At 49.9% G+C, this 23,639-nt stretch overlaps 2 protein-coding genes across 4 annotated transcripts in view; both read right to left on the reverse strand.

Annotated features, from left to right (window-relative positions):
- The window catches only part of SBNO2 (strawberry notch homolog 2), a 46,633-nt gene that overhangs the window by 17,300 nt on the left and 5,694 nt on the right, over positions 1–23,639 (reverse strand). Inside the window, exons 2-8 of one of the 3 annotated variants that reach the window (XM_066336142.1) lie at positions 22,569–22,794; positions 21,190–21,266; positions 16,407–16,530; positions 5,058–5,222; positions 1,276–1,368; positions 655–751; positions 297–457 (exon numbers count right to left, since the gene is read on the reverse strand). In XM_066336142.1, the coding sequence (XP_066192239.1) occupies positions 297–457; positions 655–751; positions 1,276–1,368; positions 5,058–5,222; positions 16,407–16,530; positions 21,190–21,266; positions 22,569–22,688 (837 nt within the window). In that variant the 5' untranslated portion in view covers positions 22,689–22,794. Of the gene's footprint in view, positions 1–296; positions 458–654; positions 752–1,275; positions 1,369–5,057; positions 5,223–8,988; positions 9,359–16,406; positions 16,531–21,189; positions 21,267–22,568; positions 22,795–23,639 lie in introns of those variants that run through there. The other 2 variants (XM_066336143.1, XM_066336144.1) reach the window with 2 other exon arrangements.
- THOP1 (thimet oligopeptidase 1) overlaps positions 11,967–23,639 on the reverse strand; it is a 319,814-nt gene continuing 308,141 nt past the window's right edge. Inside the window, exon 14 of the transcript XR_010745414.1 lies at positions 11,967–11,979. The gene's annotated coding sequence lies outside the window, so the exon portion shown is untranslated. The remainder of the gene's footprint in view (positions 11,980–23,639) is intronic.

The following is a 23,639-nucleotide window of genomic DNA, read 5'->3' on the forward strand; positions in this document are numbered from 1 at the left end:
CATGCACTGCTCAAACAACAGCGGGAAAGGTCAGGGGTCACGGTCAAGCTCACAAGTGGCAGTACATTGGAAAGGCCCCCAAAATGTAAAGCCCTCTGCAAGAAAAGTTCAGGGTTCTTCCCTCTTAGGGAAACGGACACCACAGAACAAACAATCAAACAATCTCTCAAAAGGCATTTAAAATGCCAGAGGAGTTCCGTCACCCAAATTCCAGTCATTTTAAAACACGTGTGAACACCTGTCCCAGCAAGAGGCACTTTCCTTCAGGTGTGGGACACCTGAGGTGTAGGAGGTACCTGGCAGGCGTAGATGATGGCTTCCAGCTGTAATGCAGACAGGGAGCCTTTGTCAGCCACGGAGAGGGGCAGGGAAAGGCTGTAGGTGATGTCAGGTGGGGGGACGCTGGACAGGGTGCTCGTCTCAACCACCAGGTCAGGATGGTGCTTCCCAATCTTGGCTACATGACAACAGAACATAGGTCAGTCGAGGTCTTTACTCCCAGGGGCACCTCCAGAGCTCATCACTCAGCCAGAGCTCAGGGCACTGTAGAGTGCTCCTAGAAAACCACAAGCCTGGGAGGTGCCACAACAAACACACAATTAAATTAGGTTGGTCCACAATGAAGTGAACAGAAGTTCCCAATGCAACACTCACACTTTGAAGGGATATATTCTGCATAGGTCTCTGTCTGCCCCAACTCTTCTGTTTCTTCCTCCTCACCTTCATCTTCCTCCTCTGCAGGAGCCTGAGACTAAAGAAAACAGCGTTGACTCAACATTAATGTTCTTGCTGAGCTACAGACGTGTGGCACTGTGCCTGGCCTCAAACTGCCACTGAAACCATGCCCCAAAGCCACAGCCCCCCTAAACACAATCCATCTCATTCCCAGACTAAGGAAAGCCATCCAGAAGCAGTGGGAGCCCACCCCAGGGGCTCTAAGAGCTGCCAAACGCCTGGTTCTCACCAAACTGGGGAAAGATGTTTGCACCATTTTTGACATGGGCTGTGGGGTCGTGTGAACCCTGCCCAACCTGCCCTGAGCAGGCACCTGGCCCAGATTTACACCCAGCACTGTGCTCACAGCAGAGAGCAAAGTCCTCAGTGCCCACAGTGAGGTTTCCCTCTGGGAAATGTAACACACTTCTGGGAAAGGGCAGGGACTTATGCCTCTCTGAGGCTTGCCTCGCTCCCTCTGAAGGGAAAAAGGTCAGAACTGCTCCCCCCAGCACTGGGATGTCACCAGGAGCATCCCACTGAGGCCAGCATGGCTCTCACCTGGTAGCTGATGAGGAGTGGGGTGTTGGGGACAGCAGGAACGTGGTCACTGGAGCTGTTCAGGCCAGGGAACGTTGTGCTGGGAGAGAACAACTGGAACACAGAAGGTGCAGGTGAGGAAGGGCAAACATGGAGAGGCACCAACAAAGATGCTTGGGCACTGTGATCCCTGGACCATGCAGCTTGCCAGGAGAGAGTATCCAAGACACTCCATAAGGACAGAGAGCTCTCATAATACTCTGGGCTGAGGAGATCCTTTGCTCCCACACAAACAAATTCACCCTGGAATTTCCCGACAGAGAGCAAGGTCAGGCCAGCAGCTCATGGCATTCAAAGCAATCAGCAACTCCAGGAGCAGCACTACTCCAAGTTTACAGCCTGTGCAAAGCGCCAGGCTCAATGACAGACCCATGCTCCACCAGAGAAAGATGGGAAGTTCTTAGGCATAAACACTCCTATTTTTAAACAAAATGTAAGAAAAATAAAAAGAAGAAAGAAAAAACCCACCCTCCATTCCTGGAAGCCTGAGTCAGAATTACCAGAAGGAAGCTGGACAGAAGAACTGTTTTCAGTGCCAGCAAATCTGGAGCGCAGGTGAAACATCCCCACCTACAAATCCAAGCTCAGTTTGGTCTCGGACAGGAGAAAGACCAGGAGCTGCTGGAAGGGCAGGATGTGTTCTCGCAGCTCCAGCAGCAGCAAGCAAATGCAAGGCTGAGTTTGCATCACAGAAATCCCCAAAAGCACCAACCTTTGCTATTCCGACCCAGCTTTGGCACTCAGCATTCCACCTCGGGAATCACAGAGGAAGCAACAGGAACAACCTCGGCTGTAAGGAGCATTTCAAAACCACCCACACAGGTGAGAATGTGCTCTGAGGGCCAAAGCAGGTGGAAGCAGGAGCTGCAGTGGGAGATGGAGCATCCACCTAAACAATTCCTGACTTTCCCTACCCTCCCTCACCTCTTGGTTTGATTTTCTCCTGCCTCTGTGCCACGGGCATCCAGAGAAGAGGAAGACACATCCATGAGAGCACAGGGCTGGAAGCAGGAGAGAGACTGACAATTGCACAATCACAGCCTTGCTCTAACTCCGCTTTTTTCCACTCTGCATTATTCTCCATTTTGTCCCACCTTGCCATGAGTTCCCTGGGAAGGGAATCAGGCCCACGTGGCTGCCAAGGCAACCTCCCTCTGTGCAAATCCCTTCCCTGGGCTCTGAGCTGGGAGAAGGCTGCTCACATCTTGAGCATACTGTGAATGAGCAACAAAAAACTGCATCAGCAGCTCACAAATTCCAGTCACAGACTTCCAAGGCTGGGCTGTGCTTCCCAGCCTTAAAAACACTGGGAATGTGTGAGATGGATGACAGAAAATACAATGTATGACAGGGACTATTTTTAAAAGGTTATTTCACAACTCCATTACAATCAAAGCTGTTTTGTCTGCTGCTCCTGCAAATATTTCACAGGGTGGCAGCTCTTCCCTCTCTGCCCATTCCTGAGTGATAAACAGCCAACATATTGGATACAGCTCCTTTCCTTGGGAGAACAGCTCTCCCCACAGGCACATGGAAGCACTTCTGTGTCCAGCCCTTTCCACTTTGATTCCAAATCACCTCCTGCTTCAGCGCTGGGCATCTCAACCCAGGGATTGTCAGCGACCTAGGAATGTTTCTTTTTAAAGAGCACAAAGCACAAGGCTCTTCCTGTACCTGGGATCTACAGGTGGGTCTCCCCCAGGATGCACCCAGCTTGGCTCCTGGGATTTCCCACACATCAGAACTGTGAGAGACTGATGTTCCTGCTCTGTCTGGGTCCCTGAGACAAAAGTTCTGGAAAAATTACACTCCTGATAACCCAGCAGCAGGCTGTGGGTCAGAGCTGGCTGCACAGCCACAGCTGAGGGATGTCCTGGGTCACAGGAATCAGGATGTAACATGACTGATGTTCCATCACTGTAGCTTAGTGACTGCTCTGGCTGCTCAAAAGACAAAATTCCTGCAATTCTATGGAAAACTACAATGGTGTGGTGATGAGAGGAGAGACAAGATTATGTAAGCTGCTGATACCCCTGTGCAGAGGCCAGTGGTGAGTCAATCTGGCAGTTCTTTCACCCAGTGTCCCGGTACATGGTGCCACTTTCACACAAAAATGAAACCAAAATCTCCTGTCCAGGATGCACCTCACTGACACCACCTCAGGAAATGTTACTCAGTTAAAAAACAGCCCAAAAAGGCAGCAACCCCGCCCCAACTGCCTCAGCAAACACAGATAAGACAACATTTAAAATTAGCTGGCGATTCCTTTCCAAAGGAAGTCGTTTGTAAATGGAATTCCAAGGAGTTAATTGGCCTTATCTGAGCCCAAGAGCTCAGCAGGACACAAGGGGCAAGGGCAGGACGTGAGGAACAGCATGGGACACAAGAGACAGGGAACATCACAGGGACAGGGACTCTGCTGGAGATCCTGCTGTGCTCACACCAGTCAGTCTCACACTTACAAAACCTTGATTTCTCCCTTGTTTTCTTCATGCTGGATTTAGAACAGCACTTTCCAGTAAGTTTTTGTTGTGCACTCCACAGACAAAGAACTCCAGGATTTTCTAGGCACTGAAGGTCTCAACCAGAGTTCACATGCTTGGAAAGAGGCCACCACAGAATGATTTCTGCAGGGATTTGGGCTTCTACATAAAAACCCAACAATAATATGAGAACCGGAGCAATGTGGCTCCTCTGTCCTGGGGGATGTAACTGCCCTCTAGCATTTTTAACCATCCAATTTGCAAGCCTGGGATTAAAGTCTGCAGCCATTTCTTGCGTTCCAACAGCTCAGCTCTCTTCCTGTTGCCTCAAACTGACAAGTTCCAACTGGTCCGAGGCTTGCAGACAGCTCATGGAAGCACAGTCAGAGACACTGAGCACAGCAGAGCCTCAAAAACTAGCAGTGACTACCCCAGTTGACTCCTGGGGTAGCCATTCTGGGTGTCTTTCCCTCCTTCTTCCTAAGAGAGTGACCTACAGTGGAAATGTGAGGCACAGATGGACAGGCACTGCGAGAGCTGAGACCCAGATCCAGTGGATGTGGATCATGTGGCTCCAACAACCTCCAGAGCCAGTTGGTGCCTGTGATGCCCATGCCAGTCCCTCAGCTGAGGCAGAGCAGAGAGCAGAAGGCTGGTGAAAATGCCCCAAAATGCCCACAATGAGGTGATGTGGAAGGACTGCAGGGAGCTCCTGCACTCCAGAAAACTCTGGGATGTAAAAGCTTGCAGGGACTTGGACTCACAAAGCAAACACAAATGAGCCTTAAGTTGAGACAGTTATTTAGTCATTGTTACAGAACTATTTGCCCTGGTGAACAAACAAAAGGTGCTGCTGTGGGGGGAAGTTATTGATTCATGTCAGAGTGGTTTTCCTGGAGTCCTTCAGCACTCTCAAGCACCCTGGACCTGCTGAATGTTTGAGGGATAGACGAGGAGGATCTCAGCAGGATGCACCTACCTGCCACAGCTGCCAGGAGAAAGTACTGCCTGCACTGCACTCTGGAAGAGTGCATGAATCCCTCTGAGAGGGGATTCCTCACTCCTGCTTCCAGGGGACTGAACACCACTTCACCCCATCCCTCCTCCAGTGAGGTTGGGAACAGCGGAATAACATCACCACACCTCAAACTTCACACGAAGGAACGGGGTTGGTCTCTTAATTCCTCAGTAAAACCCCCATGGGATGAAGCCTGAGGTACCTCCTGTCTGCCAGGAGGATGGGAAAGGAGCAGCCCTTACCTCGATCTGGTTCTGCTGCGGTGTGCTCACGTCCCATAGTGTTGGCACATGGTTCAGGCTGTCGGTGGGCAGAAAGTCCTTGGGATCTGCGATGTCTGAGAGGGAATCCGGAGGGGACGAGAAGATGGAGTTGTTGTTGGAGAGCTTATCGAGGTATGAAGAATCCTGGAACAGAGGCATGGCCATTGTTGGAGGAGGCAGGATGAGACCAGAGAGCTCCTTCCTCACTTAGCCAGCAAGATCTAAATTCTTGCTGGTCAATATTGGCTCCGCTACTTTGCACCTCACAGATCCCAGAAATTACCCTGGAACTGAGGACAGGCTCTGTGGGGCCGTTTGAAAATCTATTTCTTGAAAAGGCAGGAAAAGCCCTGGCCAGGAGTGTGGGTCCTGGCTGACTCAGGTTGTAAACGTCCTTCACCATGGACTGGGAGAGAGAGGAGCATCCAACGAGGCATTGCTCGACTCCACTTTGTGCTTGATTAAAAAAGGTTCCTGAGGGATGCTTCAATATGACCCCAAAGGACTTGCAGATTTCAGTCATGTGCAGGGGCCCTCAGAGACACAGCTACACCCAACCACAGTGTGGCTATTTCACTGCAATTTCCAACATGGCTCTAGCTGGAGCCTGTGGGAAACATCCCTCTCCTCCTGGCAGGTTCTGCACACACGAGGCTGCCAGGAGCAGGGGAAGGAGTGCTGATGTCACCTGGATTTGAATCTAGGTAAATCCAGACAGATCTACCAATCCTCTGCCCAAGGGCCAGCCCCAGCCTGGACAAGAAACGTGCTTCAGCAACAGGGACCAGCCTTGGCCCTTGTTCTTTTTCCTGGTGACTAGGCAGGATAGTGTGCAAGTCTTTTATTTGGTGCCAGGCCAGTGATGCTCTTGGTTTGAGTCACACAGACTTTGGCTCAGAAAAAGCCATCAATCCCCTCCCTAACATCAAGCCCTGGTCTGGTTCCCCTGTTGCAGGTGGCAAGACCAAAGAGCCGGATAAGCACTTCTTGCTCTGCATTCTTCACTGTGGCACAGACCCTGCCCCTTCCCCAACATCATCCCATCACCTCAGCCCTCCTCCCACACCAAAGAGCATTTTCAAATTTCGTTAAAGCAGAAAAAAATTTGCTGTTAATTAAAAGCAACATACTTCCAGCACCAAACTCCAGCACTCATGTCTGGCTGGAGATGAGCCTCTCTCCCTGAGGGAAGGGCAAATGGACACACAGGTCTGTGTTGGTGGCCCCACAGATGCTCCCATGGGTGGGTCTGTGGCTGCTCACAGCCGTGTCAGCACAGCCCAGCCAGAGCACCAGGGTAACCCACCAGGCTGCTGCCAGCAGAGCCAGGGGCTGGTACAGGAGGAGTCACTGCTCACTTCCAGTAAAGGGCCAATTTCCCACCACAGGCAGAAAGGCAGCCAAAGACTCTTAAAAGTCACTTAGCCCTGCCTGACATAAACCCAGGAGCAGCTGAGCCTGGCCCTGCTGTTCTCAAGGGCTTCAGGCCAAGAGCTGGGGCAGACTCCCCAGATTGCTATCAAAAGTTATGGGCTTGTAGTGTTCAAACCACTGGGACACGTGCCCTTCCCCTTCTGCCCAGGGATGTCTCATTTGGCCAGTGTGTACCCTGAAGCCATCAGTGCAGATGCTGGAAGCACTCCAGCAATGGCAGGTGTGATGTGGGGAGTTTGGATTCCTCAATTACCAACTGGTGGACGTAAAGACTCAGGGAGCGCGGGCAGCGCTTCCTGGGCAGCTCCTGCTCCTGATATTTCTGTGGCTATTTTAGGATTACTCAGAAATCAAGGCACCTGGATTAATCACTTTGGAATTACAGGACCTCTGGATTCCCCTTCACACTCGAGAAAGCAGAACACCACTTGGGTGGGTCTGAGCATGGCCAGAGTGAGTGGCCTGTGCAGAAGCCAGATGGTCCCAGATGCCACCCGGTCCCACTGCTGAGACACTTCCAAGCAGGGTTTGTTCACCTGCAAAGGGCACTGGCAGAGGCTGGGGAAGGAGGAAACATCTGCACACCCATGTCATGGCAGGGGAGGCTGTGGGGCAGCACAGAGTGGCCATCAGGGTTCCAACAATAGGCAAGGGCTGGGCTGGAATAGCAACAGGATATGGGAAAGCCTCATGACCCAACCCGAGACATTCCAGAAAATGTCACCCAGCCCCTTGCATCCCCAGGGCACACTCCAGCCCCACCACTGGGCTGAACTGGGGAGAGGAAACCAGCTTCCAAGGCAGAGGGAGGACAATACTCCTCTTGGAAGTGATGCAGTGATTCCATCCTCTGCCAACATTACAAGGCATTAGTCACAAACTTCCAGAGTCTCTCGTTTGTCTTAACTAATTGCATTAACTAAAGAGCACTAAAGTTAATCACCTGCCAGCTTCCCTGCCCCAAGAACTTCCACCACCACCTCTGTGAATTCATCAAACCCAGGGTAATTGTTTAACATAAGACCACGGATAACCACAACCAGTACAAACCATGCCTGGACTAATCACACCACTGGTTTCTCTGCTGCAAACAGCAGCAGCTGCCTTGGTGACTGACCTCAGGGAAAAGGAAGGGCCATCACCTCAACCAAAAGCTCAGGCTCAGCTTAGGCACTGGGGTTTGAAACATGTAATTTTGTTCCTGTTTCAGATGGATTAATCATATTTTTAAGTTTTTATCAATAGAAACATGAGGTTCTACAGTAACAGCACTTCTGTTTCAGTGGAAGTCAAACTTCTGCACCAGATGGAAGTTGTCCTGACAGGCAGAATCTTTATTTCAGATACTTTTCTGCAACTGTTTTTTATATAAATCTTATTCCTGGAATTCAGCATCTCTGTGGCATCCTCTGGACTGGCCCCAGCAGGTCCAGGCCTCTTCTGGGCTGAGGACCCAGAGTTGGAGGCAGAGCTGCAGGTGGGTCTCAGAGCAGAGGACGACCTGATGCAGCTGTGGTACCTGGTACTTCTGTCATTATCCCAAAATTGAGATTATCAAACAATGATCTCCCTAGAAAAGATCAGGAAAAAATCAGGGTACCCCAGCCCAGACATTTAATCTTTTTCCAAGCCCCTGGGAACAGCTCAGCTCCCTCAGTCAAAACAAAGTGTTAAAAATAATGAAAGAACAGGTGAAGTCTAAATACAGACAGAACAAGCATCCTAAAAATATTTTTTTTTCCATCAAGCCATCAATAGAAATGGTTTATTTTCTCACAATCCAGACACTGAGGAAACAGTGTCTGCAGAGCAGCTCTGGATGACTGAGCTGCAGAGCACCCAAGTGAAGAGGGGTTTTATTAAAAACCCAAAACCTTTTCTACATATCCAAATACACACCCACAACCACAGCCACGCTTCCAGCCAAGAGAGATTTGGCATCTCAAAAGTCACAGATTAAGCAAATTATTATTCAGGAATGACCAAATCAGCAGCTACAGATGATCACTATAAAATCTTTTAGCTGCCAAACTCCAAAGTCTGTCTAAATTTGAGGGAACAAACTGGCAGTGTGGAAGGTTTAACTCTGGCTGGAGGGTGCTCCCCTCATGTCCTGCACCCCACACCAACTTTGGAAATAAAACCCCTCAAAGCCATCACACCTACACAAACACACAGATCAACCCCCAGACAGCTCCTTCCCTCCAAATTCCACACTCAGCCACCGGGTTCTGACTGACAGAACAGCGTTCAGGAATGCAGGTTCCAGCAAAAGAGAAATCACATCTTCAGGACAAAAGAAATAAAAATCTATTCCCGGTACCAAACGTGGAGAGGTGTCACTCCCAAAACTCTGCAGCCACTGCACAACTCCCGGGGAACAACTGAGAGCGTCCAAATGCACGAGGAACTCCACGGAGGGGGAGGAAAAAAAAAAAACAAAAAACCCAGGGAAAAAAAAAATATGAGGTTTTACCTTGAAGAGAGACGGGAACTTCAGCCAGAATTGCATTTGGGACATTTTAGAGCAGCATTCGGGGGGCTGTCGGCTCGGGAGGCAGCAGCAGGGGGAGGGTGATGAGCGGAAAGTAGAGAAAGGTCCATTCACAGCCCGGACTCATCGGGGGGCTTTAAAAGCCAACATGCAGCAGGCAGAGGAGAGAAAATGGAGACTCAGGGCCCGGCAGAGCTGTCCTGAGCCCGGAGATTTGCATAGACTGTTTAGTCACGACGAGAGGGCTCTTACTTCCTCTAAGTCCAGGGCTGACTTTCAGGAAATGATGCCTGCTTGGTAAGTCAGTGAAATTACTGGCAGTGCGAGGAGAATTACTGTACGTGGTGTAATCCAACCACAGAGCACAGTAAACAGCGCCAGGCTCTGCAGGGCCAGAGGGCTCTCTTTGCTCTCCTTCCCGGCCACCCAAAGCCAGATTTTGTCCCCCCCGTGGTAGCCCCTGCTCTGGGTTGGGGGGTTCTGCCCTCCTGTCCCCCAGCCGGTTTCAGGGCTCAGATAAAATGGTCGAAGTGACAAAACTCATGAGGAGTATTCTCACGGTGGTGTCCCCCCCAAGAGCCATGTGCTCTCTTTGTCTTTGGTGTCTGCCCCACCCCAGATCGTGCCTTTAGAAATCCAAAGGAGTGGCCCATTCTCTTCCCTTTCCTCCCCGGATCGCTGTTATTTCCCAGGGACCGTCGCCTCCTCTTTCCAAGGCTGGCCCTTTTAACTTTTAACAGTCTAAATAACAGAAATAAGCAAAATTTCTGGTGGGGAAGAGAGTAAAAAGACATCTGAAAGGGATGTAAACTTAACGAAGGTCTCCTCCGGTGCAAATGGAGATTAAAGGAATCACCCAAAGAACCCCCCCACCCTCCGGAAAATCCCTGGGAATTGTCGTGTTTGCTTTGGGTGCAAGAGGCTCCTGTTTGCTCTTCCCTGGCAGAGCTGGTGGCAGCCGGGCTCTGCCCGCGGGGTCAGCTCCAGTTTGCCCAGTAAACCCAGCAGTGCACGTGCTGGGAATGGGGAGGAAGAGGAGCCCTGACTGCTCTGAGTCTCCCTATCCCTGCTCCCAGTCTGCTCCCAGTCCTTCCAGGCACCCACGGCTTCAAGGCAGCACAGCTCGTCCCTGTTCCGTGCTGGAGCCAGCTTTTGGTGCCTGCTGCTGTGGCTGTCACTGCTGAGAAAACTCCTCTCGGGGCCTTGTGCCGGGAACAGCTGGAAAATCCCGTCTTTATCAGGCACTTCTCAAAAAAAAAAAAAAAAACAGAGCCTTGGAGTGAAAGAAGGCACAAAGTCCCAGCAGGCGCACAGGAGAGGTGAGTAGACCAAGCCCTCCAGGGACAGAGTTGAGTGAGTGAGTTCTGCTTTGTGCCATCAGATGAGGAAGGAGGATGGATGAGCCCCTCCAAGGAAAACTGGCCAGGTACTGAGGCTGCAAATCCACCCACAGGGCAAAAACCTGCAGCAGGGCTTGTTTCCAAGGGCAGAACACTCTGACTCCACAGGGACTGAGACAGCAACAGCGAAGATCCACATTCCACCCTCAACACACCTAGCCCAGGAGGTTTTTTTCAATAAGCAAACGGGAAAGAAAAACACCTTCTCCCTGGCAGAACTGCAGCGATGGCAGGGTCTGCAGTCACCGATGGGGCTCCCAGGAGGAGCTGGACTCTCCCTGTTCCCAGGACCCATCTCACCTCCAAAAGAAGTGCAAGCAGAACTTCCCTGAGAGCCAGAGCTTCCCTGAGATCCAGCAGAATGTCCTACAGAGACTACAGTGATAACAGAATTTGGTTTCTGTGGGCAGCAGGCTCGGGGTGGAGAAAGGCTGAGGATTCTCAAGGCTGCTTTTCTCTGTATTTGCTGTATTTTTAAGAGCAGGCTCTACTGGCCCATGGGGCAGGTGCTTTAATGACACGTGTGGAGTGAAGAGGCCAAATTAATTTCGGTAATGTCTTAATTAGCAGCTTGCTGTGTGACCTTGACTGAACCACTATGTCCTGCCTGAGCCAATCGAGGTCTTGCAATTTGTGCAACCTTTGGAAGGGCAGGTGGATTATTTCCTCTTCCTCTTGTGTCCGTGAGGCAAAATGCAGCCATGAGAGACCTGAGCTGCCGAAGGAAGTGGGAACACGGCGCAGACACCCCGGGCTGCTGCATTGATTTTGCAAGACCACAGCACTGTAATCACCACGGGGAAGATAAACCACTGCAGAACCACCACCTGGAATGTTCCCAGCCTGTCCAAGGGGAGAGGCAATCCTGCTCCCCACAATTCACCCAAGAACACGTGTGCTGACAGACAGGGACAAGGAAAACAGGATTATTCCAGCACTCACATCTGATTTATCCCCTTCCAGCCAAGCCCTGGGAGTCGCTGTGCTGGGGAACTTTCTGCACCCCCTGACTCAGATCAACTCTGCTTTGAATTAAAGCATCTATTTTCAACCACGTCCCCATGGTCTGCTATTGGATTCTATTACCAGCACTTTTAAGAGCACTGAGCGTTTCAGACCGGCTTTTCCCGCTTTTGTTGGCTTTGGGAAGAGAGGAGGCAGGGAATGGTGCCTGCCAAGAACCTCAGAAGGCAGACCTCCATCCCTCCTGCCCAGTGTGGACATCGCTGCTTGGAGGCAGCAACACAGATGAAAACTACCAAGACTGGAATGGGGGGAATATCTGAGCCCTCCAAGCTCTTTTACCCCTTTCTCCAGGGCCACAAGCATCTGAGGGGGATCCTGCAATCCACTGACAACAAATGATACCTCAAAAGCCGACTTATACCTGCCTTCCTCCTGGGAGCCAGCTCAGGGTGCCTCAGTTGGAGCACCCCAAGCATCTGTCAGGGCACAGTGAGTTGTTAAAACCACAGCCTTCACTTTCCTTACCCCAGGCCTGCAGGATGTGTCAGGTATCTCACCCAGAGGGGTAATAAAGTGTTATTACATCAGCCTAAACCCCAAACCTGCACTGCAGAAACAAAGACCACGAGCACGCAAAGCCACTTGTTCTTCCAAGGCCAAGAGCCAGGTAACTGCCTGCAAATGGATTTTAATGTCTGTGCTCCCTGTAGACATAACTCCAAGACAGCAACAGAAGTTCCAGGACGTTTCTTATTCCAGGAAACTCTTTGTTTCAGCCACAAGCAAGTGTTCCATATAATTTAATAACCGTTGCATTGATTTCTCCTAAATCACCACAGCTCTGTGCGCTGCAGCACTTCTAAAAATTAATACTTTTTTTAAGAGCAGGTTAATTTCTCCTCCTGCTTTAACAAGGAAGATTAACAGGAGATTGCAAGGGGCTGGTGGTGAGGAGAGGGCTGGTTTATGATTAACATGTGTGGTCAGGAGCCCCCATCCAGCACAGCAGATCAAACAAGGCTGTAACTGCATCTTTACAGTGTTACTGAAGGTGACTCTGCCTGGGAGCAGCCAATTCCTCCTGGCCCACAGGATAAATCCATCTGGCTTGACCTCCTCCCTCCAGCCCAAGCACAACCCACGTTTTAAGAAGGGGATCATAATTCCTCCCAAAGCGTTTGCACCCAGAGCTGCTTCACTGAGAGGAGAAGGAGCATCTGCAGACTTCCCTGCACACCCACCATGTCCCCAGCTCCACCTTCTCCTGGAACTGCTCCCCTTCCCCTGGAGCTGCTCCCCCTCCCAGGTTTATTTCCTAGTGGACCTCAGGGCACATGAAGTCAGCAAAGTCCTGTTCTGAAGCCAGGAGTCACACAAAATTAGGCAAAGGGAACAGTGCCAGCAAAGGCCATCAGAGATAACAGAGAGGAAATAGGCAGAGTCTGTGTTTCAACTGATTCTAAACTGACCAGAGCAGTGAGGTTGAAAAAAATATCTGTGGTGGCCAAGAGGAGCAGGTATTACATAGCAGGAATGCCCTCCTAGAGCAGGATGCTTTGACTCTATAAGGCTCTGGGGTTAGCTCACAGGAACAGGCCAGAGGATAAGTTAAATCCTCCTGGATTCGATATTTTATTATGGCACTTAACTGCTCTCACCATCAGTGTCACAAGACAGCAGCACCACGGCCACATTGTCTTTGCAGAACTGCTGCCCACCAGTGCCAGCTCCCAACTCAACAGCAGGAATAACCTGGGACTGCAGGAATAACCAGCAGGAAGGGAGGGAAGCAACATAAACCAAACCCTGCTTCTCTCAGGACTGTGATTTGTAAGGACACGTGGGCAGTCCATGGAGTTTTCCATAAGGAGATGGCACCATGTGGTTGGGATGAGACTTTGGCTGAAGACAACAGTTCCCAAGACCAGAAACACTGTCAGACCCAACGTGGCCTCCCAGAACTATTTTCTGAACCTCTGCTCAAGCCACTTGTTTATATAAAAAATGCCAACAGATCGGCAAGGATGAATCACCCAGGAGCATGCCAGAACCCAAGAATATTGTGGAGGAAACAAGTTCAAGTTCACATCAGGCTGTTTTGGCCATGCAATGGCTGCACAGCAAGGTGAATGGTTCAGCTACAGAGAAACTCCCAGAGCTATTAGAAAACATGGCAATTCCCATTGTCAGCACCCCCAGGTCAGCAAAGCCTTTGCACTCTGCAGGACCAGGACTCCCAAAACAAAACATGAGCAGGATGAGGAGAGGAAATGCCAATGCCAGAGGAAAAAGCACCAGAACTCCTGCTCTCCAAACCCTACGGCACATGGACAATCACTGCCACCAAACCAGAAAAGGTTTGCTACACAATTGCCTCATCAGTTGCTCTTTAGATCTTTCAAATCTTTCTTCATTATTCCTCAAAATTCTGGATTCTGCTGCAGGAGCAAAGCCAAGGTACAGCCTGTATCCATGTGTGAAGGCAACACAAGTCCTCACACAAGCACCTGATTCATTTTGCCTGCCCAAGGGCCACAGAATGGACCAGGAATCTCTTACCAGCATCTGCAGCAGATTCCTCATGTTGCCCCTTGGGCTCCACTGCTCCATCTGGCATGGTTGGATCAGCCCTTGCCACTCCTACCATGGCAGCAGGAAAGTTTGGAAAAGACAGGTACTTTCCTGTACAGCCACCTGGAAAGATGGAACCACCCAGGTGCTCCCACCCCTCCTGGATGGCATTTTTCAGCTTTCCAAGCCAAATGTTAATATTTAACAAATTGGTGTCTGGGACAATGAGACATCAGTAAAGTGGAAAACAGTGCTGAAGAAAGGGCTGGAAAAGGTTCAGGAAACTCCCAGATGGCTCCAGACTGATGCCACTGTCTCCAGTTCAGGACCTGCTGCTCCACCAGTGCCAGGCTCCAACTCTGGCTCCTGTGAGCAGATCTGCAGCTTTTCCCTGGATGAGCAATAGCTGGTGGCTCAGAGACTCCTGGGGTTTATCCATGATTTCCATGTCAGTGCTTAGTGCATTCTAACCCGAGTGAGCACCAGGAGAGACCATGCAGGGGGCTCAGAAGTCCAAAGCTGAGTGTTCAAGAATGCTGACCTGGCTCCATGCCACAGAATGAGCTGTTAGAGGATGAATGGAGCCTGAAATTCCTATTCCAGAGACAGCCCCACAGGTGAAATAACTGAGCACTGTTCCTTGGCTCCAGACACGGCCCAGCTCTCAGAGTTACCACCTCCAGAAGAGATCTTCAGCTTGCAAAACAGAGCTTTAACAAAGCCTGATCCACTGTTCCTCAGGTTCAGCACACACAGGGTGACACACAGGGTGACACATCACTGCCCTGTTACCTGTGGGATCTCCAGGGACCATGGAACAGGACAGGAGAGCACCATAAAGCTGCTCTGCTCCTTGTGGGAGCACATGGCACTACCTGGTGGTACAATACCCAGTGAAGGGGCTGGTTTGGCTGTGTTAGGTTCAGAGGACACTTTGCTGTGTCCATACTGGAAGCAGAACACCTCCAGGCACACTGCAATAGGTGCAGTCTCACTACAGAAAGAGTCCAAACAAAAGCCCATTTGCCTAAAATCACCTCACTCCCATCCTTGGCTTCCTCTCCCAAAGGATAAGAGCAGCACATGAATTATTTCTTGCTCTGGGAATTATTTGAGGTCATTCACTCCTGCTTTGTCTCACAGCTTCCTGCTCCTTTCTCACCCAGCCAACACAAAGCATCTCCTTTCACAAAGAACCTCCAAAACTCTACTCCTCCAAGCTGGCTGAGATCAATTTCTGTGATGCAGCAGGGAAGGAAGCTGACTGACCACTGAGATACTAGAAAATACATGAAGTTAAAGAAATAATTAAGCCCTTTTCCCGTTGAACACATCAGCCAAACCCCACCAGACCTGGGGGTGAGACTTATGGTGGGGACCCCTCTCCCCTTCCCATCACAGGCCAGTAAATGGTCTCACAAGTTGATGAGATCACCTTCTGCATTGTTCCTCCCACAATTAATTCTGCAGGAGGCAGAGATCAATGCTCTTGTGATTCAATTATTTATCTGGTCTAATCCAGCCAGAAAACCCTGACTAGCATCTACCCAGTGGCTGCCCAGGTGGGTCCCTGACATGAGGCATGAGGAGCTGGATGGGGGGCCCACACCAGTGGCCACCTCAAAAAGCACAAATCCCCAGGACCTGCTTATCCAAATGTATAGAAATCAAAGTCCTAAGAAGGGTCAGAACCTCTCTTTGGCCATGCCAAAAAACCAAAACAGAACTAGGAGGAACTAACACATACACAGGCAGGCACCAATGTCTGTACTGATTCCTAGAAAGGATACAGCCATCCTTCTTTATTGCAAAGTCAGCTCTGTCACATCAACCATTGCAGTTTTTACTGACTAATCTTTCCCTAAGATATTGCCAAAAGCCAGTGCAGCATTCCTGAACACCCATGGAAAGAGCCCTTCCCACCCAGAGAGATCCCCAAGGTGAGGGAGCTCTGGGTCCCCAGAGATGCTGAGCGACTTGGGGTCACTGTTCATTCCTCCCACACTTCAGTTCTGCAAAAACTGATCTGGCTCCACTCTTGGAATGCTGGGCACTGGGTTGATGTAATCCCTAAATATTCACTACTCAGGAATCCACCACTTGTAACCAGTGAGGAAGAACATGCAGCACAAGAGCGTTTTGGGAGGGAAATAACTGAAGAGTCTGAAGCATGTTCAGTTCACACTCTGGGACCCTCCTGCTACCAGGACCACCCCCAGTGTTTATGCCAAACACCCCATTAGAAGATAAAAGCAGTTTTACCACAGAGAAGCTCCTATCAAACCACAGACACCTTTCAAAATCCTGGTGTCGGAGGACTGATCCCAGTTGCACACAATTCCTCTCCTGGACAAATTTATTGCCCATCTCTTCATTTTCCCTCAGTAAGACAATACTGAAAAATAACCCCCAGCACTCCAAAGGCTCGTTTTTCCCCAAAGACATCAGGAACTCTGCTCTTACCTGAGGAAAATCCCCATTTTTTGGAAAGAAGTCAATGGGGTCCATAGTTGCATAGTTTGTATCCGGGAAATGTGGTATGCTGATGGAATCCGTACAAAAGTCCTGAGGGGAGTTAAAATATTGCCTGTAAAGAAATGGGAGAAACAGTTACTCCCTGTCAGTCCTCAGCACTTCTCAGGTCACTTCAGCCTCTGGCAGCAGTGAAGCTGAAACTTCAGCATGTCAAATACAGGAGAGGGATATTATTGGATATAATCCAGAAGAGAGATGGCAAAATAATATCTCTACCAGTTCTATCCCACTTCTCAAACTCAGCAGTGTAAGAACACTGAATTAAGAATATAATTCTTGGCAATTTGTGTAAACCAGGAAGGATTTAATAGATAACAATGGTCTGCAGTACTCAGTATTTCGGCGCTGATGACAAAGCAGAATGAAGCCCAGTGTGATGGGTGTGGTGGAGCAGCCAGTCACACCATGTGAGAACATGAGGTGCAGGGAAACATCTCACCTGAATGCCAGTTTGGGCCACAAAACCCCCAAAACAGCCCCACAAGCCAGCTCTGATGGGGAAACACCACTGATAACCCACCTGGACGGGGGGCTCACCACTCACAGACCCCAAAGGCAGGTCAGAATGGAAGGGTTGGTGACTGGGAAACACAGACAGAACTGTTACCCAGAGAGAGGAACTAGTGATGTGACTGGTGTGACTTCAAAGGCAAGATCTCTGTTCAGCTAACAAGGGAACAAAGCAAAGCTCCTGCCAGCTCCTCCCGGGCAGGGCAATGCCAGCTTCCTCCTGCTCCCTGAGCCCAGCATCTGCTTCCTCCGGGCAGTCAGAGGCAAAAACTGCACAAGGGCAGCCAATTTCCTTCCTCTGGCCCAGGAGCAGCCGCTGGCCTCTGCTCCACGCCACCTCCTGGTTTGCACAAGCCCTTTCCCTGTCCTGCAGGAGCAAGGAATGTGCTTCGTAATCCTTCCCGTAAGGGGCCGTGCTCCTGCTTGGGCAATTGCCACCGACACCGTCGGTTCTGGAGCCACCACGGCACATCCACCCCGGCTGGATTGGCTTCCTTTTGTGGGGAACTGGATCTTCTCCCTGATGCCCAAAGAACCCACGGCTGAAAATCTGAACAGGGCGCTGAGGGAGGGAGAAACAGAGTTTGAACAGAACTCCTGCCCAGGAGCTGGGAATGCCAAGCTGCCAAAGGATTACTAAGCAATTAAAGTGCCATGTGTGGCCAGCAGCTTGTTAACACACCCGGTGAACATTTACATGTGGATTTATGTGCAAACACAGTTATCTCCTCTGATAAATACATTTTTCCTGCTCATTTCCCATCACTAAAGATAACCTGAAAAACGAGCAGCTCCTTCTTCCTTTCCTTTTTGCCTTCTTTTCTGTGCTGCCATGGCTTTACCTGCTGAGAGACACCTGAGACTCTGTGTGAACACACCTGCACATCCCAGCTCCCACAGTCCAGCCCTGCCAGTTTCTCATAATCCATCCAAGGAAATTAAAATCTGGGCATAAATTCTGGGAATGAATGTATTTCCACACAGGAAAAGACTGGTTTAAAAGGCTTTCAAGTTGAGGCTGCTGTGGTCTCGCCGTCTCTCACATGAGGACACAGCTTGGCCAACGTCAAAGAACTAACCAAGGAATAGGAAAACTATTTTTACTGGAAAAGTGAACACCCCCTCCTGTTTCCCTGGCACTTTGTGGCCTGAACAAGGGTCAGTCAAGGTAATGAGAAGGAGATCAAGAGAGCTCCAACCTCCCTGGCCTGCTGTGGAATAACCAGCTCTGGTTGGTATTTTGTTACCCTTAACCTTGGTCTTCCAATCTGTCCATGTGAGATGCACTAGGTTCCTGCAGTTTGCAGGGAGAGCCCACAGCAGCTCCAGGGATCACTCTGAGATCCTCCCTGGAAAACCCCCAAATCCTTTCAGTACCTTTGGAGCTGGGCTTTACCTTCCCTTGAGTCAGAATCCAAAGCTATTCCCCCTCATTTGCAGGGTTGACACAGAGCCACTGACAAGTTCCCTTGAATTAAACTGGGACAAAAACGCTTTAAGTGGAAGAATGAGGTCAGTGACCTGTCACAGCCAAGGTGTGAACACAGCCTGCAGCAAACTGCCCTGTCCCCACCTGCTCAGCCTCTCCAGGGCTCAGCTCCTGGCAAACTGCTACTGTGGGTCAGCAGCTTCTCTCAGAGGCTGAGGGGGTTTCACTGGACAACCAAAAACCATTCCAGAAAGCGAATTTATGCTGCTTTAATCACACCAGCTGTCCAAAAAGGAATGGTCCGTTGCAATCCCGCTGCATTCCAGCTGCTCATCTGTGACCCAGTGCATCCAAAGCCCTTGTGGACCCACAGTGCCACTTCTCTGAGACCTCCCATGTGCGTTTTGGCCAGGCTCCATCCTCTGTCCTCCACTCAGAGACACAAACTTCACATCTCAAGCCAGTGGAAGATCAGGGAGAGCTGAGAGGCCACGGGCTGCCTCAGCATCAGCTCGGCATTCTCCTTCCTCATCAGACACCAAAGGCATAAAAACAGCAAGAAAAGGGGTCGTGTGTTTTGGAAACTGGGGACAAAGCTTTGCTGCAGCTGTGTGACACCTCATCCAACAGCACAATTGGGCTGCCCCAGATGCCTCCAGCCAGGAATGTGCAGAACGTCCAGCAGCAAGGGAAGCTGAGCTCTGCAGGGATAATTTCCTCAGAAAAGAGATGACCTGCTGCTCTTCAGAGTCCTGAACCTCCCTGGTTCTTTCAGGGAGGTTTAATACACTGTTGACATTTGTCAGGTTAAGAAAATTTAAACCCAAGAGGCCACATTTGGGGGTCTTCTAAAGAAATTCCCTAGCATGAAAGTGAACTCCTGAAAGGAAACAGGAAAAACCTGCTTCAGGATAAAGGTGTTGCTATGAGAATAAGCCCTGTCCAAACACAGCCACTTGCAAATGAGATTTCTCTGCAAGGATTCTGAAGAAAAACGTGCACCACCTCTAATGCCAGCTGCATTTTTCCGTGTTACAGCATGGGGTAAAATTACAACTGCCTTTAAAACCCCACTCTTCAATGTTCCCATTCTTTCCAGGATTCCTACCTGTAACCCCCTAACTCTAAATCCACCTAAAACAGAATCAGTGCCATTTTCAAATACAAAAAGCACAGACTTTTTTTTTTTTTTTTAATGTGAAATGCAGATACAGAAAATCTCACCTGAAAGGTGATTTTTACAGCTCCTGGGGTATGAAGAACAGGAAGCTAAAGATGCAGCCTTGGCTAAATCATTCCCTAGCAAATCATTACTACAATGGGCCTCATTTCCAGAAGTAACTCAAGCAAAGGCAGCAAGTCCAGGTTTGTGTCAGACACAGGCATGTCCTTGCAGGATCGGGCTGTTCCCGGCAGCGCTGATACGAGCGGCACCGAACAGGAAGAAAGTGAGGGGCAAAACCAGAACAAATGGTCAAGAGAGAAAAAAGAAAAAAAAAAAAAAAAAAAAAAAAGACCCCAACACAATAGATAAACACAATCTAATCTTGTGGTTCAATGCAGCAAAACAGAAATTCTGTTATAGCTCTCCGGAGGATTCACAACGTGTAATTTACAGGAATCCTGCTCAAAAAGCACAGCCCCTTCCAATCAGCCAGGCTGGCCGAGAGCAAAGGGCTGGAATGGATCTGAGAAGTCTCCTGTTCTCCTGTGGGGAGGAGCTGGCACAGCCCAGCTCCCTCAGCACCTGTGGGGCAGCTTCTGGTACCCTCTCATGGGGAACTGCCCTGTCCATCCAGCCCGTGCTGCTGGGCAGCTCCTGCTATGGCCAGAGGGGACTGGGGCCACCAGGGCAGCAGAACCAACACAGGGACATGAGTCCCCTCATTCCCCTGACAGAGGGGCTGATCCTCACTGCCCCCACTTGCCTGGAACTCACACCCCCACAGGGAAGGATTCTTCCATGAAGATGCCAAAATCCCTTAAGGAGGGAGGTTACATTAAATGCCCAGTTTAATTCCAGGCACCTGGATCACAGTTGTTAGCTCAGGATGTCAAATTCTGCTTCTTTCAATTCTCCTTCCTCCCACCTCTGACCTAGATAAAGAACACATCCTGTGTATCCGTGCCACTCCCTGGATTCACAGAGACCAAAGAAGCCATGGATCAGCCTCCAAACCCCCAGCCCCACCAGAGTCCCCACCCAAGTCACTCAGTGATGGCACAAGCCACTTTATGTTGTCCAAACATTCGTCATATCCCACCTTGTGATTCAGGATGAAGGTTCATTGTGAAGAAGGCAAATGGAAACAATATTTTTCAGTACAGACATGACATGGCTGTTAGTGTCAGTCACTTGCAGTGACATGGAAAATGATTTTAACTTCACCCAAAACCTGACACCTGGTACAGGTAACACCTTCCTCCACATCTGTGCAAAGCTAGAGACTGCCCAGTGTGTTTGCTCAGTCAGATCTGTCAAGAATTCCATTAGTGTTACAAATCCAGCCTAAACCAAGGCTGCTCCTCCCTTACTGCAGCACAAAGGTTTACCAGAAAACAAAGGATTTTTCCTTATTTTTAAAAACAAAAAGCTGTTTGCTGCTGTTTCCAAGCTGCAGCAGTGTCTGAAATGCCACAAGATCAGTGAGTGATGCAATTATTTCCCCATCAGATCATGAAATAAAGTAAACATGGAAATCAGTAAAGAAACAGTTGAATCACGAGGTGTGCAAGAGCAGAGGGGATTAGACAAAGAAGAACAGCACTCACTGGTTTTCACTTGGGAAAGACGAGGTTGGGAAAGACATTGAGTAGCAGCTACTCCAGTCGGCGGCCAGCACGGAATTCTGCAAGCAGAAAGCACAACAGTTAGAGCAGCAGAGGGTTGGAACTGTTACCTGGGGCTGCAGATCCGAGGGCAGCACCATGCCTTCCCTCCCTCAGTGCTTCCCAGAGGCAGAGGTGGCTCCTCATCCCTCCAGCAGGACTCCAGTTTCAGCTTTGGAACCTACTCCCCTACAAGTGTCCCCAGATGGTCAGCAGGGTCACTTCCCTTCCCCAGCCCTTTGACAGGACACTCTGAAGGGACAAGAGGAAATGGCATCTAGCTGTGCCAAGTAATGCTCAGGCTGGACATCAGGAGGAATTTCTTTGTGGAATGAGTGGTCAGGCATTGGCAGGGGCTGCCCAGGGAGGTGGTGGAGTCACCGTCCCTGGAGGTGTCCAGGGAAGGACTGGATGTGGCACTCAATGCTGTGGTGTGGTGACAAGGTAGGGATCACTCACAGATTGAACTTGATGACCTTGAAGGTCTTTTCCTCAGTCATTCCATGATTCTATGATTCATTCTCTGTGGGATGTCAGCACCAACCCAGTAACTTAAAATTGGCTGACAGAGGTCACATCCAAAAACGTCCTTCTGTGCCTTTTGTCTTCCCACTTCCCTGAACAGCCTCCAATTAACGGGAAGCTCTTAGCTCAGCTCATACCAATAAAATCAAGGAGAGAACACAGTATCTCCTTACTCAGCTCCACAGCAGCCTTTAATCTTTTTTTGTGTGTGCCCAAAGCAATGAAACCTTGTACTTGAAGCAACAGGAACTTGGGACTCACTTGAACCTCTGTGTCCATGCATGTGACACATTCCAGAGTTTGAAACAGAAAGAGAAAACTCCAGGAACACATCTGCTATTTTGGGACAGGGTTTGCTTTTTGCCCTGTTGGACAAATGCATCAGAGACCTGGTCTGGTTTTAGCAGCTCTATCAGGACAAATACAACTTATTTATCTCTGCTGCTCTGGAAACAAGGGCAGCTGGACCCGGGCACAAATTCACACGTCTGGTAGAGATGTGCTGGGGTAGGAACAAGGTCTGCAATCCTGGGCAGATTCTCTCTGTCTCTTCAGTCCTTCCTTAAAGAGCTGGCACCCAGCAGCTTTCAGAGAGACTTTGTTTTAATCACAGCCCTGTTTTTCCCTCCTTACATCAACCTCAACCCTACTGATCGATCCTGTACAGCTGCCTGGGAAGTCTGGAAATCGCTGCTGTAAACACAGACCAGGACTCCCAGGATCTACCAGGCCAAACTGCTCTGCCCAGACCCCTCCTGGGCACAGCCTCTCCCTCCCCAGGATCTGCAGGGCCTCACCTCCATGTCCGGCACGGCGAGCTGGGAGTGGAGGCCGGGGATGCCGTGGATGGCATCTCCCGGCTGCTGGTGCTGTGGGAAGCTGTTCCCCCCATCCATGGTGGGGTGAGCTGAGGGCATCAGCCCGTGTCCTGCCTCATGGAGTCCTCAGGAGGGTGGGACAGGCTGTGGAGTGAGTGGTGGGAGCGTCTTTATCTGTGCTCTTCACCCTGCACCATGTCCTGGGCTGGGAAAGAAAGGCACGTTTAGGTTTTGTGAAAGGGGAGGTGGGGAAACAAAAAAAAAAAAAAAAAAAAAAAAAAAAAAAAAAAAAAAAAAAAAAAAAAACACTTGTAAGCTTAAACATAGCTGAGAGATGAGCAAACAGCCACCAGCCTGTGAAATGGTGCTGCCTCTTCAGAAAAGAGAGGGTTTTATGGGAAATAGAGCTCTCCATTACCACCACACCTGGAATTCACCCAGGTTGGGACTGGAACACACCTCTCCTGCCTTTCACACCGCAGGAGCCCCGCAGCTCCCTAAGATCACTGGGGTCACTGCACACAGCTGGACTCAGCCTGAGGAATTTGCTTAGCTAACGTACAAGAAGACTCTGCACTCGTGTAAACTCATGGTAAGCAACTCCCCCAAATAGTCTGTTTGCCTGAAAATATGCTCTGGAGGTGGGATACTGCTGAGCCAGCAGTGAACCCTTGTCTCCCACCCCCAGTGGCACACTGGGGTCTCCCCAGTTCCAAGGCAGATGTTTCTGTGCACCAAGACCTTTCCCACACCAGTCAAACCCAACAATACCTTGTCACTTGTTTGAAATTAATAGTATTAATGCCACAAATTCCTGAATTTATCAGCTTCTGGCACTTCTGCTTTTGCCAGCAAAAGGAGATCCAATGCAGGAGCATTGTCCTGGCAGGATTAACCCCACAGTAACACTCTGCCCCCAGTGCAGCTTCCCAGTCAAAACCTCCAAAACTGATTAATTTTCTCCTAAATTCTCCATAATCCCACAGGAAACCAATTTCCAACTGGATTTAATGGATTAAAATAAAAAATAGATGGTGCAAGCAACCTATA

The sequence above is a fragment of the Sylvia atricapilla genome, chromosome 26 (assembly GCF_009819655.1).
Source record: "Sylvia atricapilla isolate bSylAtr1 chromosome 26, bSylAtr1.pri, whole genome shotgun sequence".
NCBI classification, from domain to species: domain Eukaryota; kingdom Metazoa; phylum Chordata; class Aves; order Passeriformes; family Sylviidae; genus Sylvia; species Sylvia atricapilla.